Raw genomic sequence first — 16,500 nt, forward strand, 5'->3', positions numbered from 1 at the left:
CATCCAGGCATAGATCGGTCGTTTCGGTAATAAAAGTGGTCTGGTCTTCATTCAAGCCGTAATATCAGACAAAATTACGTACTGCGCTGTTGTGATAATAATAATAATACATTTAATTTGTAATGCACTTTACATTTGTGTACAAATCTCAAATAAGGTTAGATAAGGTTCTACGGGCAGAAATGTTGTCCAGCATGTCGGCAAAAAATGGTACTGTACATCGATTCCAAATTCTTATTGAACTGTAAAGCATGGTGGAGGGTGCATCACTGTTTGGAGCTAGGTTTGGAGCGCGGGAAGCTGAAAAGCTTTTTAAAAATGATAATTTATCAAGAAATCCAACAAAAAAAGTAGATCATATTAGTGTGTAGTGTAGTAAGCCAACGATTCCAAATTTATCTGACTATAAAGCATGGTGGAGGGTGCATCATTGTTTGGAGCTATGTTTGGAGTCCAAGCAGCTGAAAGTCTTTTTAAAAATGACATTTTTATCAAGAAATCCAACAAAAAATAAAAGTAGATCGTATTAGTGTGTAGTGTAGTAAACCAACGATTCCAAATTTATCTGACTATAAAGCATGGTGGAGGGTGCATCATTGTTTGGAGCTATGTTTGGAGTCCAAGCAGCTGAAAGTCTTTTTAAAAATGACATTTTTATCAAGAAATCCAACAAAAAATAAAAGTAGATCGTATTTCAGGTGTTCAAACCCACAAGTAAATCCAACTGTAAAGGATGATGGAGGGTGCATCGCTGTTTGGAACGATGGTTGGAGCCCGGGCAGCTGAAAAGCTTTTTAAAAATGACAATTTTATTAAAAAATAAAATAATATTAGATCGTATTACAGGTGTTGAAACCAACAAGTAAATCAACAACAAAACTATTCCAAATTTGTATCCAACTGTAAAGCATGGTGGAGGGTGCATTACTGTTTGGAGCTATGTTTGGAGCCCGAGCAGCTGAAAAGCTTTTTAACAATGACATTTTTATCAAGAAATCCAACCAAAAAAATAGATAGTAGATTATAATAGTGTGTAGAAACCCACAAGTAAATTAACAACAGAAAAATTCAAAATTTTGTATCTAACTGTAAAGCATGGTGGAGGGTGCATCGATGTTTGGAGCCCATGCTGCTGAAAAGCTTTTTAAAAATGACAATTTTATCAAGAAATCCAACAAAAAAATAAATTAATAGTAGATCATATTAGTGTGTTGAAACCCACAAGTAAATCCAACTGTAAAGCATGATGGAGGGTGCATCGCTGTTTGGAATGATGTTTGGAGTCCAAGAGGCTGAAAAATTGTATCATGTGTCACATATTAGTGCATTGAAACCCACGAGTAAATCAACAACAAAATGATTCCAAATTTTTTTATACAGCTGTGAAGCATGGTGGAGGGTGCATCATTATTTGGAGCTAGAGTATGTTTGGAGCCCCGTCACTGAAAAGCTTTTTAAAAATGACAGTTTAATCAAGAAATCCAACACAAAAAATAGTAGATCATATTAGTGTGTTGAAACCCACAAGTAAATCAACAACAGAAGGATTCTATTTTTTAACAAACTGTAAAGCATGGTGAAGGGTGCATCACTGTTTTTAGCTACGTTTGGAGTCCGAGCAGCTGAAAAGCTTTTTAAAAATGAAAATTTAATCAGGAAATACAACACAAAAAATAGTAGATCATATTAGTGTGTTGAAACCCACAAGTAAATGTACGATTCCAAATTGTTATCCAACTGTAAAGCATAGCGAAGGGTGCATCACTGTTTGGAGCTATGTTTGGAGCCCGGGCAGCTGAAAAGCTTTTTAAAAATGACAATTTTATCAAGAAATCCAACCATAAAATAGTAGACCAGCAGCCCATCATGTGACACATATTAGTGCATCAGCTATAAAGCATGGTGGAGGGTGCATCACTGTTTGGAGCTATGTTTGAAGCCCAGGCAGCTTTTTAAAAATGACAATTTTATCAAGAAACCCACGAAATTAGGTTCAGCGGTTAAGGTACCAAACTCGTAATCAGAGGGTTGCCTGTTTAAGCCCCACCACTGCCAAGTTACCTCTGTTGGGTCCCTGAACAAGACCCTCAGATTTCTCAGATTGTATGTGGTCACAATTTTACATCATTTTGGATACAAGTGTTGGGTAAATGCTGTAAATACAGCAGTCATGTGGCTTATAAACACATGGCCAAAAGTATGTGGTCACCTGATTTGAAGTGTGTCTGCTGGAGCTACAAGGAAGAATTGGTAGTGGTTATTAAATACAAATACACCGATCAGCCATAACATTAAAACCACCTCCTTGTTTCTACACTCACTGTCCATTTTATCAGCTCCACTTACCATATAGGAGCACTTTGTAGTTCTACAATTACTGACTGTAGTCTATCTATTTCTCTACATATGTTTTTGGCCTGCTTTCACCCTGTTCTTCAATGGTCAGGACCCCCACAGGACCACCACAGAGCAGGTATTATTTAGGTGGTGGATCATTCTCAGCACTGCAGTGACACTGACATGGTGGTGGTGTGTTAGTGTGTGTTGTGCTGGTATGAGTGGATCACACACAGCAGCACTGCTGGAGGTTTTAAATACCGTGTCCACTCACTGTCCACTCTATTACACACTCCTACCTAGTTGGTCCACCTTGTAGATGTAAAGTCAGAGACGATCGCTCATCTATTGCTGCTGTTTGAATTGGTCATCTTCTAGACCTTCATCACTGGTCACAGGACGCTGCCCACGGGGCGCTGCTGGCTGGATGTTTTCGGTTGGTGGACTATTTTCAGTCCAGCAGTGACACTCATACCAGCACAACACACACTAACACACGACCACCATGTCATTGTCACTGCAGTGCTGAAAATGATCCACCACCCAAATAATACCTGCTCTGTAGTGGTGCTGTGGGGGTCCTGACCATTGAAGAACAGGGTGAAAGCAGGCCAAAAACATATGTAGAGAAATAGATAGACTACAGTCAGTAATTGTAGAACTACAAAGTGCTCCTATATGGTAAGTGTACGGTGTACATCAAAAGTACAATTTGTTCTTATAATTTGAAGCAAAATGTGTCTAACACAAAATAAATTGCATTTTAATGCAGAATGACCGTTAGACCCGAGCTATATAATGCAGTGGACGATTACTCCCAGTTTCCCTGCTGGTTAATGGAACTCCAATGCACGTTCTGCGTCATTGATTGCAGTTAGGTAAATTGGTAAAATGAGCAAAAGTGAAAATGTTAGACTCAGGCGTTAAACACAGGCGTTCAAAATGCGCTTGGTGTATTTGTACAGAGCAGATACATCATATATTCCTTACAGAGAATGTCTAGTATAAATTTTACACATTATTAAGCACTGGAACTGAAATCAGAGCCCAAAACAGAGGAGTACAAAGAAAGAACTAGAACTCGAGTTTAGGCAAGTTCATGAGAGGCTAACACAGTCGACCAAGTGTGCTTTGATATCGGAACACAGACGCCACTTAATAAGGCAATAAGATGCTTGTTTTTGTTCATTATGAAAGCTTTATGGTCTTTTGCCTGTTCCAAAAAGTACAAATTTAAAAGAATGCTGGAGGATTTACAGTGCCGTTAATAAGTATTCAACCTCAATTCTTTATTTTCATAAATTGAACATTTGTATGTTGATTTATACAACAGTGTTTGTCATTGAATCAAAGTAGAGGGACCAAAGCCTTTAAAGCATTTCTCACAATTTAACCCCTTGAACTCTAATATAGGTGCTGTGTTTTTCATTAGGCTCGGAGGGTAGCACTGTCGCCTCACAGCAAGAAGGTCCTTGGTTAATGGCAGTCAGGTTCATTGGAGACACTAAATTGACCTAAAGGTGAATGGGTGTGTGTGTGTGTCTGCCCTGCGATGGACTGGTGCCCCGTCCAGGTTGTTACTGTGTGCCTTGCGCCTATTGAAAAGACCCCGTGACCCTGATTGGATAAAAAATATCCATCGTATTAATCTATTTGTCATAAAACATTTTGATAAAAAAATGAAATCGGGTGCTCAGGGGGCGCAGCGGTAAAACACGTTTGCGTACCAGAGCTGACATCTCAAACTCGTCGGTTCGACGGCCAAACTGGGCGCCTACACGAACAAGGATTGGATGCTGTTCATACAGGGTGGCAGCCGGGATTCCTCATAACTGAGGCAATTACGACCTTTCCTGGCTGACCGATGGCGCCTGCCGACCACAGAGTAGAGGAATAATGCGTTGATTCAGGGTGTGGCTTTTCGATGTGTCGGTCTCGCTCTCCTCAATCAGGCGCGGAGATTAGTATCAGTAGAGAGGAAGCGGGCACCGTGTTGGTGATCCCTGATATAGACCATTTATCCTCTTACTGGCTGCTGCTTAAACACCCCACTGTCACAGGTGCTAGGTCCAGTCCACCCCCAATTCTTACCACCCACTTGTCTGAGTCCTTTGCACTATTTGGTATGCAGTAGATAACTGTGGGGCTTATTTAAATGACAATATTGCACAAGATCAAGATATATATATATAAATCTATGGTAAGATGATTAAATTTGCTGTACATTGTTGATATTTACTGTAGCAGTCATTAACATTAAATTCAGTGGTTCAAATCCCACCACTGCCAGGTGGCCACTGTTGGACCCTTGAGCAAGGCTCTTAACCCTCAATCGCTTAGACCAGTGGTCCCCAATCACCGGGCCGCGGACCTGTACCGGTCCGTGGGTCATTTATTACCGAGCCACACAGAAATAACAAATAATTAGAGATGGCTACAAGAGCAATTACATTTTCAATACTCTTCAGGTGTTATCATCCCCAATCACCACTACATTTACATTTTCAGCATTTAGCAGACGCTTTTATCCAAAGCGACTCACACAATGAGCAACTGAGGGTTAAGGGCCTTGCTCAGGGACCCAACAGTGGCAACTTGGTTGGTAGTAGTGGGGCTTGAACCGGCAACCTTCTGTTTACTAGTCCAGTACCTTAACCACTGAGCTATCACTGGCTAGGTGGGAGCAGCGTCTCGTTGCACTGAAAAAAGCTCAGGATAGGGAAAATGACACATCAACGGTGTGCAATGACAATGCTACAGGAAACAGTGTTCCCATCCATTCTGACCGAAGATGGCAGTTTCCCCTGTTATTTCCAACAGGATACAAATTGCGTATGCTGAGAAAATCTGCAACAAACGCCACCTTCAGCACCGCATCGTGGAGACTTGTGACAGCATTTCTCCAGAGATTCTCGTGCGGGTTCATAACGATTGGATCCAGTGCCTTCAGCTCTGTGTTCAGCACCAGGGACAACACACCGAACACGTCAAATAGCTGTGCATCACAGGCAACGTTCCCGGTTGATGTTGCAACTTTCTGTGTTGATAACTTTTGTTGATAACCACAAGAAATATTGCAAATCTGATTGCGGCAATCGATTTCGGAGAAAATTCTGGTCTTCTTTGATATGCTACATGACCACCTTCCCTCGATCCAATATGGCGGCTTTCAAGATGGCGGCCATGTTTTGGACCCATTACTTGCTGGGGTATTCAGATATGTCATTTTCCCTTTCGTTTCTGAAATAAAAGAGTGTCCTGAGACTTTTGACTCACCCTGTATATTAAATCCTCCCGTCCCCGCCGGTCCATGAAATTATATCTTATATGAAACCAATCTGTGGTGCAAAAAAGGTTGGGGACCGCTGGCTTTTATCGCTTTGGATAAAAGTGTTTGCTAAATGCCGAAAATGTAATGTAAATGTAAATTCCTAGCAAAATTGGTACATATTCATTAATAAAAAATACAAAATTGAGGTTGAATACTTTTTAGGGCACTGTATATGCAAGAAAGCGATGTGCAGCTCTCACATCCTGAATAACAACTGATGACAGAGCAATATTTACAAAGCTACTGGCAAAGCATTGCGAAGAGATCGGAAAAAGTCCGGAACATTTAAAAACCATTTCGCTAGTCTGTTTCTTCTTGATATTTACCTTTGGGATCAATCCTATCTCTGAATACAAAAAATGACAGATTCCAAGGGCATCTTGGTCTAACGTTAAATACAGATAGTTATCTCTCAATACAGGATCTAGGACATTGGATTAAAAAAGAAAAAAAGAGCAAAGTAAACATGTGCCTTGATTTTTATCACTGCGTGTCCAATATTTCGATTTCAATTGATCAGAATAGAATCCTTATCCACAGCGTCCTTGAAATATATCACAAAAAAATCCCAAACATATCCGACAGCCCAGTGTTTTGTTTTATTTATGTTCCTTTCTGCACGAGGGCGAGGAGGCAGTTCTCTCTCCGAGCTTGACTCGAAAGAACTCGAAGCAGCGGCCGCTGTTAAATTTAGTTAACGTTTAGATGCGGGTACGCTCTGTGCTCCCGCGTCGACCGCGACGGCTCAGAAAGGCAAACACGCTAACGCAAACACCCGTTTTTAAAGCAATCCCTTATCTTCGCCGCCTTTCGTATTCAAATAGACACGAACGCTCGGAAAAGCAGAAAGGATTCAAGCAAGCTGGGTGTTAAAAACAAACCCGGCGTTCATGCCTCGATGTTCCACCCTACGTCGGAATAGAATCCGTGTTTGGCATCTCAATCCGTCCGTAAATATAGATATATGTCTTTCAATACATGGTTTTATTCGATGAAGCTGGACAAAAGGCTGGTACGTATCCTCAGAGCTAGCTGCACAGCTGGGCCAGTTCGGGTTTCGAGGAGCCGGGCAGCTTGGAACCGAAGTTGCTCAGGGAGTCGCGGACACGCACCACCTCTCCGACCGAGAGCCTGAGCCGGTGGCGGAGCAGGCAGGAAAAGAGGTCGAGCGGGCGCTCGGCGGGCGGCGAGAGCCGGTTGACGCGGTCTCGCAGCTCCATCAGCGCTAAGAAGGCGGAGTCTTGGGTTCCCTGCGCGTACGGGTAGTCCAGCTGTCCGATCAGCTCCTTGACGCCGTCGGCGTCAAAGTGCATGCTGTACCCGAAGACCCTCAGGCTGTTGATCTTCATGTATCCCAGGTTGGCGGAGTCCGTGTCCAAGGGCTCGTAGAAGAGCGTCTCGTTGACGCTCGGGTCGTCCGTGATGATCCGGCTACGCAGGTAGATGTGAACCGTCTCAAAAAAGGACTTCCACTTGGTGCCTAGCACTAGTGTCCAGTTGTAACACGGGAGAGCCGAGTCTAGCTTAGTTCGCTGCCAATCGGGGAAGTCGTTCTGCCTGACGGGCATGAACCAGCTCTCCGAATGGCTTCCGCCGAACGGGTTGACGTAGATGGCGGGCACGGGCTCCAGCGTGCTGTTCTGGGTGGTGCAGATCTGGAAAGAAATCCCCATGAGCATGTGCACTAGATTGGATTTGTTCTTGTTGCTCTTCAGCGTGAGAAGCATTCGCTTGCGCCACGCCGGGTTGAACCAGCTGCCCAGTCGGACGTCGTTGCTGATGTAGATGGCGCGCACTTCCAGGCGGCCGTCCAGACGCTGAAGCAGGTGGTGAGCCTCGGCGTCCACCATGTCCAGATCGAAGTTCACGTAGTGGTCCAGGGAGACGGCGACGGCCGGCCGACAGGACCCGAGCTGGAGGAAGCTCCCGGGGACGCACGCGCCGCAGCGGGTGACGTTGTCCGAGGCACACGAGGAACACAGGGTGCCCTCGCCCACCTGGCATGGAACGGTGCCCTGGCAGGAAGCGCCTTGGTCTGTTGCGCACAGGCAGTAACGGGCCTCCTCAGAGAAAGAGCCGAGGACGCCATGCTCATTGCAGTACAGCAGAGATTGAACTCTGTTCAACCAGAAACCCAGAGTCCTGCAGAATAAATGACAGAAATTAGCATAAAAACACTTAGCACGTGCCAGAGATGTTCACAAGTCACGAAACGAGTCAGTCAAGTCACAAGTCTTTAGGCTAGAGTCTGAGTCAGGTCACGTCTTTAGGTTAGAGTTCAAATCAAGTCACAAGTCTTTAGGCTAGAGTCTGAGTCAAGTCACGAGTCTTTAGGCTAGAGTTTGAGTCAAATCACAAGTCTTTAGGCTAGAGTCCGTGTCAAGTCACGAGTCTTTAGGCTAGAGTCTGGGTCAAGTCACGAGTCTTTAGGCTAGAGTCCGAGTCAAATCACAAGTCTTTAGGCTAGAGTCCGAGTCAAGTCACAAGTCTTTAGGCTAGAGTCCGAGTCAAGTCACGAGTCTTTAGGCTAGAGTCTGAGTCAGGTCACGTCTTTAGACTAGAGTTCAAATCAAGTCACAAGTCTTTAGGCTAAAGTCCTGAGTCAAGTCAAGAGTCAAGTCACGAGTCTTTAGGCTAGAGTCCGAGTCAAGTCACGAGTCTTTAGACTAGAGTTCGAGTCAAGTCACGAGTCTTTAAGCTAGAGTCCGAGTCAAGTCACAAGTCTTTAGGCTAGAGTCCGAGTCAAGTCATGAGTCTTTAGGCTAGAGTTCGAGTCAAGTCACAAGTCTTTAGACTAGAGTCTGAGTCAAGTCACGAGTCTTTAGACTAGAGTCCGGGTCAAGTCACAAGTCTCTAGGCTAGAGTCAGAGTCAAGTTACGAATCTTTAGGCTAGAGTCAGAGTCAAGTCACGAGTCTTTAGGTTAGAGTCAGAGTCAAGTCATGGGTCTTTAGGCTAGAGTCCGAGTCAAGTCACAGGTATTAAGGCTAGAGTCCGAGTCAGGTCACGTCTTTAGGCTAGAGTTCAAATCAAGTCACAAGTCTTTAGGCTAAAGTCTGAGTCAAGTCACAAGTCTTTAGGCTAGAGTTTGAGTCAAGTCACGAGTCTTTAGGCTAGAGTCCGAATCGCGAGTTGTTAGGCTAGAGTCTGAGTCAAGTCACTAGTCTTAAGGCTAGAGTCCGAGTCAAGTCACGGGTCTTTAGGCTAGAGTTCAAATCAAGTCACAAGTCTTTAGGCTAAAGTCTGAGTCAAGTCACGAGTCTTTAGGCTAGAGTTTGAGTCAAGTCACGAGTCTTTAGGCTAGAGTCCAAATCACGAGTCTTTAGGCTAGAGTCCGAGTCAAGTCATGAGTCTTTAGGCTAGAGTCGGAGTCAAGTCATGAGTCTTTAGGCTAGAGTCCGAGTCAAGTCACGGGTCTTTAGGCTAGAGTCCGAGTCAAGACACGGGTATTAAGGCTAGAGTCCGAATTAAGTCATGTCTTTAGGCTAGAGTTCAAATCAAGTCACAAGTCTTTAGGTTAAAGTCTGAGTCAAGTCACGAGTCTTTAGGCTAGAGTCAGAATCACGAGTCTTTAGGCTAGAGTCCGAGTCAAATCACGAGTCTTTAGGCTAGAGTCTGAGTCAAGTCACGAGTCTTCAGGCTAGAGTTTGAGTCAAGTCATGAGTCTTAAGGCTAGAGTCCGAATCACGAGTCTTTAGGCTAGAGTCCGAGTCAAGTCATGAGTCTTTAGGCTAGAGTCCGAGTCAAGTCATGAGTCTTTAGGCTAGAGTCGGATTCAAGTCACGATTCTTTAGGCTAGAGTCTGAGTCAAGTCATGAGTCTTTAGGCTAGAGTCTGAGTCAAGTCACGAGTCTTTAGGCTTGAGTCCGAGTCAAGTCACAAGTCAATATAATATACACAAAACATATACAGTGTATCACAAAAGTGAGTACACCCCTCACATTTCTGCAGATATTTAAGTATATCTTTTCATGGGACAACACTGACAAAATGACACTTTCACACAATGAAAAGTAGTCTGTGTGCAGCTTATATAACAGTGTAAATTTATTCTTCCCTCAAAATAACTCAATATACAGCCATTAATGTCTAAACCACCGGCAACAAAAGTGAGTACACCCCTTAGTGAAAGTTCCTGAAGTGTCAATATTTTGTGTGGCCACCATTATTTTCCAGAACTGCCTTAACTCTCCTGGGCATGGAGTTTACCAGAGCTTCACAGGTTGCCACTGGAATGCTTTTCCACTCCTCCATGACGACATCACGGAGCTGGCGGATATTCGAGACTTTGCGCTCCTCCACCTTCCGCTTGAGGATGCCCCAAAGATGTTCTATTGGGTTTAGGTCTGGAGACATGCTTGGCCAGTCCATCACCTTTACCCTCAGCCTCTTCAATAAAGCAGTGGTCATCTTAGAGGTGTGTTTGGGGTCATTATCATGCTGGAACACTGCCCTGCGACCCAGTTTCCAGAGGGAGGGGATCATGCTCTGCTTCAGTATTTCACAGTACATATTGGAGTTCATGTGTCCCTCAATGAAATGTAACTCCCCAACACCTGCTGCACTCATGCAGCCCCAGACCATGGCATTCCCACCACCATGCTTGACTGTAGGCATGACACACTTTTCTTTGTACTCCTCACCTGATTGCCGCCACACATGCTTGAGACCATCTGAACCAAACAAATTAATCTTGGTCTCATCAGACCATAGGACATGGTTCCGGTAATCCATGTCCTTTGTTGACATGTCTTCAGCAAACTGTTTGCGGGCTTTCTTGTGTAGACACTTCAGAAAAGGCTTCCTTCTGGGGTGACAGCCATGCAGACCAATTTGATGTAGTGTGCGGCGTATGGTCTGAGCACTGACAGGCTGACCCCCCACCTTTTCAATCTCTGCAGCAATGCTGACCGCACTCCTGTGCCTATCTTTCAAAGACAGCAGTTGGATGTGACGCTGAGCACGTGCACTCAGCTTCTTTGGACGACCAACGCGAGGTCTGTTCTGAGTGGACCCTGCTCTTTTAAAACGCTGGATGATCTTGGCCACTGTGCTGCAGCTCAGTTTCAGGGTGTTGGCAATCTTCTTGTAGCCTTGGCCATCTTCATGTAGCGCAACAATTCGTCTTTTAAGATCCTCAGAGAGTTCTTTGCCATGAGGTGCCATGTTGGAACTTTCAGTGACCAGTATGAGAGAGTGTGAGAGCTGTACTACTAAATTGAACACACCTGCTCCCTATGCACACCTGAGACCTAGTAACACTAACAAATCACATGACATTTTGGAGGGAAAATGACAAGCAGTGCTCAATTTGGACATTTAGGGGTGTAGTCTCTTAGGGGTGTACTCACTTTTGTTGCCGGTGGTTTAGACATTAATGGCTGTATATTGAGTTATTTTGAGGGAAGAATAAATTTACACTGTTATATAAGCTGCACACAGACTACTTTTCATTGTGTGAAAGTGTCATTTTGTCAGTGTTGTCCCATGAAAAGATATACTTAAATATCTGCAAAAATGTGAGGGGTGTACTCACTTTTGTGATACACTGTATTGGAAATGTAGCATAGAAATAAACAAATAATATGTAAGTTCAGAAAAAAAAAACACATTAGCAACTGTATTTTGCCTTTACTTTCCTAGTCATTGTGTAAATGAATGTAATTTCTGTAACAAGAAGGTACCAGTTAAAAGCTTAAAAGCAAAAAAAATCATAACCACTGCTTACCTTAGCTTATGTTCTTCCAGATGCTATTAAATTTATAACCGTGTGTCTTATTAGGAATATAATCTGTTATTTTGTAAATGTGCTTATAATTAAAAACCTTTAAACTTTTCCCGGTCGTGAAGTAAAACACGAACTCGTTACAAATCGGGTGTTTCATTGACACGTCATCTGTGTGACGCAAACTGAATAAATGCAAATAACAGCATTTCTTACTCAAAATTACAATCAGAAGGTCTGATTGGTTCAGAAAGCTACCAAAAGTCTTTCAATCATTAGCGCCAATTCTGTAGGAGCCCAGATGTTCACCCCAGTTGTTCCTGTGAAGTTCACTACATAGGGTATTCCACCATTTTAAGTGAAATTCCAATCCAAAGGTAACGAAAATGTTCAAATGAAGTGAACTTCAAACTGTGTAGGGATTAGGGAGCGACGCTTCATCACTACGCCAGAAGCTGGCTGTAACTTTTACCCATTGTGTGCGTTGCGGGTTAAGACGGCCGGAGCGTTATTAGAGAGCAGAAAATGACACGATCAGAATGATTTTGGATCAGACTTGTTTGTTTATGAGTAATTTTTTGCGAGTCATGAGTCGAGTCATCCGAGTCATTTGAAATGAGTCGAGTCTGTAGTCGCTGTGTGTGAAGTCGCAGACTGGAGTCCCCATCTCTGGTACGTGCACAACAATTGACTAGGATTTGCCTGTGATGACATAAAAATATTAGTCGGAGCCAAACTTTGCTTCATTTAATGGAATAAAAATACCGCCAATCACTTTTTATCTCTTTCGATTGCTAAAAATATGAAACCAGTGCCAGGAAGCTGCCCTGCTCAAAGCCTGATGCCAAATAGAGAGAGAATTGGTGGTGTTTTATTTTCATTTACCATCATCCAATTTAGTAAGGGTCATGTCAGTTTGATAAATGCATTTGGCGCCGCACACTCTCCCATTACCATCCTACTTACTTCACGAGAGTAGAAGTGCGCGGAGATCAGAGCGGTCATAAATTAAAGCCGTCGCTATCCTCCAGGGACTTCTACTAAGGCGAATCGCATCGCTCGTATGGCTGAGTGCTTTACGTAAGTCATACATTCCTGCTAATGTGCCATGCTAAAGATCCTTGATACCAATTTGGGTGCTTACTTGAGGTGGGTAGCTAATATCTACCTATCTATCATGAAATGTGGCATTTTGTATCACAATAACAGTACGGACTATTGTAGAAAATCCTGTCTGTGCAGACGCCTGGCTGACTGATAGCACCTCTGAGATTTAAACCTTGGATTTAGTGACAACCACTCCTAGCAACATGGCTAAACCTAAGGCTTCTACACTGATGACCACATACTATTATGTCTGTGCAGAAGCCTGGCCGGCTGATAGCACTGCTGAGCTTTAAACCCTTGATTTATTTTAAATAACTGGGACCTGGGTATCGCTCCCAGCAACACATCTGAACTTGAGGTTTCTACAATGATGAGCCAAAACATTAGGACCACATAGGCCTGTCATGTCTGTGCAGATGCCTGGCCGACTGATAGCACCACTGAGATTCGACCGTTAATTTAGTAAAAAAAAATGGGGACCTGGGTACCACTCCCAGCAACACAGCTAAACCTGGGGTTACTGCAATGATAAGCTAAAATATTGGGGCCACATAAGCAAATCACGTCTGTGCATATGCCTGGCAGGATGATAGCACCTCTGAGATTCGAACCTTGGATTTAGTAAAAAAAATGGGGACCTGGCAACCACTCCCAGCAACACGGCTAAACCTGGGGTTTCTGCAATGATGAGCTAAAATATTAGGACCACATCAGCAAATCATGTCTGTGCAGACGCATGGCCGTCTGATAGCACCACTGAGATTCGACCCTTAATTTAGTAAAAAAAATGGGGACCTGGCAACCACTTCCAGCAACCTGGCTGAACCTAAGGTTTCTACAATGATGAGCCAAAACAACAGGACCACATAAGCCCATCATGTCTGTACAGACGCCTGGCTGACTGATAGCACCTCTGAGATTCAAACCTTGGATTTAATGAAAAAAATGGGGACCTGGCAACCACTCCCAGCAACACGGCTAAACCTGTGGTTTCTGCAATGATGAGCCAAAACATTAGGAACACATAAGCAAATCATGTCTGTGCAGACGCCTGGCCGGCTGATAGCACCGCTAAGATTTAAACCCTTGATTTATTAAAAAAATAAACCTTAGGTTTTTACAATGATGAGCTAAACATTAGGACCACATATGCCAATCATGTCTGTGCAGACGCCTGGCCGGCTGATAGCACTACTGAGATTTGAACCCTTAATTTAGTAAAAAAAAAATGGGGACCTGGGTACCACTCCAAGCAACCTAGCTGAACCTAAGGTTTCTACAATGATGAGCCAAAACATTAGGACCACATAAGCCTGTCATGTCTGTGCAGACACCTGGCCGGCTGATAGCACCACTGAGATTCAAACCCTTGATTTATTTTTTTAAATGGGTGTGTCCACCAGGGAACACCAGGTTTGTTGAAGGAATTTTGATCAGTACCCAGCATATATTCACATACCGCCCAGCAGAGCCGTACCCCTCACGTTTGAGTGTAAACCCAGTTAAAGACATTTCCCAGCAGTAAGCCCTCGTACCCACTGGATTAATTTGTTTTCCGTGTCATCTGCCGTTCACTCCCTTCAATACGCCAAAAGAGCGACAAAGAGCGATAAAAAACGTTCTGTCTGAACATTTTTATACATTATGGAATCAGTCGCGAGAACATTTGGCTAAGCGATCTATCATTTATTTAGACTGCCTCATCTGTCTAAAGCTCGCTGATTAAATTGCTCTATAAGAATTCTCACCGAAGACATCTTAATTAGAATTCTGAGTGATGTATACGCTCCCGTCTTTTCACTCCGTCAGATGGAGCTGTATTTTTCTCCGAGAGGTGGCTCGAAACGCAGCGCGGCGTGTCAGACCGCGGCCGACGTCTTCGTAACGGAGGACGTTAACCACGACCTGTCAGTCCGTTGGAGCACATAATTATAGAATACGTGTACTAGCCATGTCGCACAAAGGTCTTCTCAATCTGGCCCAGAAAGACTAAACAGCTCACTATTCTCGTTTTCACTATTTCTGTCGCTGTGCACCAGCACTGCTCACATTAAAACCACCTCCTTGTTTCTACACTCACTGTCCATTTTATCAGCTCCACTTACCATATAGAAGCACTTTGTAGTTCTACAATTACTGACTGTAGTCCGTCTGTTTCTCTGCATGCTTTGTTAGCCCCCTTTCATGCTGTTCTTCAATGGTCAGGACCCCCACAGGACCACCACAGAGCAGGTATCATTTAGGTGGTGGATCATTCTCAGAACTGCAGTGACACTGAGATGGTGGTGGTGTGTTAGTGTGTGTTGTGCTGGTATGAGTGGAGTTTTTAAACACCGTGTCCACTCACTATCCACTCTATTAGACACTCCTACCTAGTTGGTCCACCTTGTAGATGTAAAGTCAGAGACGATCGCTCATCTATTGCTGTTGTTTCAGTTGGTCATCTTCTAGACCTTCATCAGTGGTCACAGGACGCTGCCCACGGGGCGCTATTGGCTGGATGTTTTTTGTTGGTGGACTATTCTCAGTCCAGCAGTGACAGTGAGGCGTTTAAAAACTATCCACTCGCCGCTGTGCTCCAGGTGGCGCAGCGGTAAAAAAGACACACTGCAACCAGAGGTGGATTCTGAGTACATCGTATAGAATCCAGCTCTGCTTCACCGGTTCGAGGCCGAGTGGCTGTATGAGCAACGATTGGCCGGTTGCTCAGTTGGGGGCGGGACAAAGAACCGGATGTGGGTCTCTCTCTGTCAGAATGCGATTACGACCTCTGCCGGCTGATTAGAGGCGCCTGCACAGAGATGAGGAAGTGTGCCCTTAGGGTGTGTCTCTCCACATGCAACGCTAGGTGGCGCCACACTCATCGATGTGTGGGTGGCAAAAATGCATCCGGCTGTGGTGGTCCTGACCATTGAAAAACAGCATGTAAGGGGGCTAACAAAGCATGCAGAGAAACAAATGGACTACAGTCAGTAATCGTAGTACTACAAAGTTCTTCTATATGGTAGGTGGAGCTGATAAAATGAACAGTGAGTGTAGAAACAATGTATATGTATGTATATGGGACTTCTTAGCCAGGGACATTGTCATTTAGTACCGCAACCTCCCTCCTTCTACTACTTCATGCATGTCCATATGCACATATGAAAGCACTGCACCACACTATTTTATATAAGTCTATTCTATTCCTATTTTTTCCCCTTTTTTGTTTCATATGTAAGAGGAGCACAGTGAATCTCATTGTACTTGTACAATGATAATAAAGGTATTCGTATTCATGAGAGTCAGCACCTACTATACTCTGGTATTCAGGCAAGGCCGTAGCAGTGGAATTTTTACATCTGTATATTGGGAGAGCATATGGAGCATATCTAAATATTCTCAGGGACATGCTCCCCCCCCCATATATATTGTGATTATGGTCTTGTATTCAAGGAACTGGACCCACCGTGACCCTGAATAGGATAAGAGGTGGTAAAAGACACAATGAATGAATGAATAAACACTCAATTACTATTCCATATCTCATGCCCCCCTACCCCCATCTCATTCATTCACTGGGTCTGTCTGTAAAACCTAGTGAGCTGCCTAGCTTACTAATTCAATGTTTTACCACTGCTTTGATCCTAGTCAGGGTCGTTGTGGGTCTGATTTATTGGACGAAAGACAGGTCGCCAGTCTATCATAAGGCAGCCTTCAGTCGTCATCAGGGAAACACTTTTTAGGGCGTGTCTATCTATGTCTTGGGAAAGTGAGATGAAGCAACCCACAACTGAAGGTTCTTAGATTTAAAACCTGGAGTAGATTCAGTCTGCCAGAGTGCGTCAGACCGTCAAATCTGAAGTCCAACCCACTCAAATTCACACATGCTTCAGTAACACTCCATACAAAAGGCAAACAATCAGCGGTATGGGGTCGTGGGATGCTAGAGTGAGCTTATGTAATTACTCTACAAAACAATCGTGATTAATGTTCCGTTCTCCAAAGAAATGAGCCAGATG

The 16,500-nt window shown here is 43.9% G+C and overlaps 1 protein-coding gene across 1 annotated transcript in view; it reads right to left on the bottom strand.

The window, feature by feature from the left end:
- Positions 1–6,696: 6,696 nt before the first annotated feature.
- brinp2 (bone morphogenetic protein/retinoic acid inducible neural-specific 2) overlaps positions 6,697–16,500 on the bottom strand; it is a 211,652-nt gene continuing 201,848 nt past the window's right edge. Inside the window, exon 8 of the mRNA XM_062993913.1 lies at positions 6,697–7,810. Within this exon, the coding sequence (XP_062849983.1) occupies positions 6,697–7,810 (1,114 nt within the window). The remainder of the gene's footprint in view (positions 7,811–16,500) is intronic.

The sequence above is a fragment of the Trichomycterus rosablanca genome, chromosome 4, assembly GCF_030014385.1.
Source record: "Trichomycterus rosablanca isolate fTriRos1 chromosome 4, fTriRos1.hap1, whole genome shotgun sequence".
NCBI lineage: Eukaryota > Metazoa > Chordata > Actinopteri > Siluriformes > Trichomycteridae > Trichomycterus > Trichomycterus rosablanca.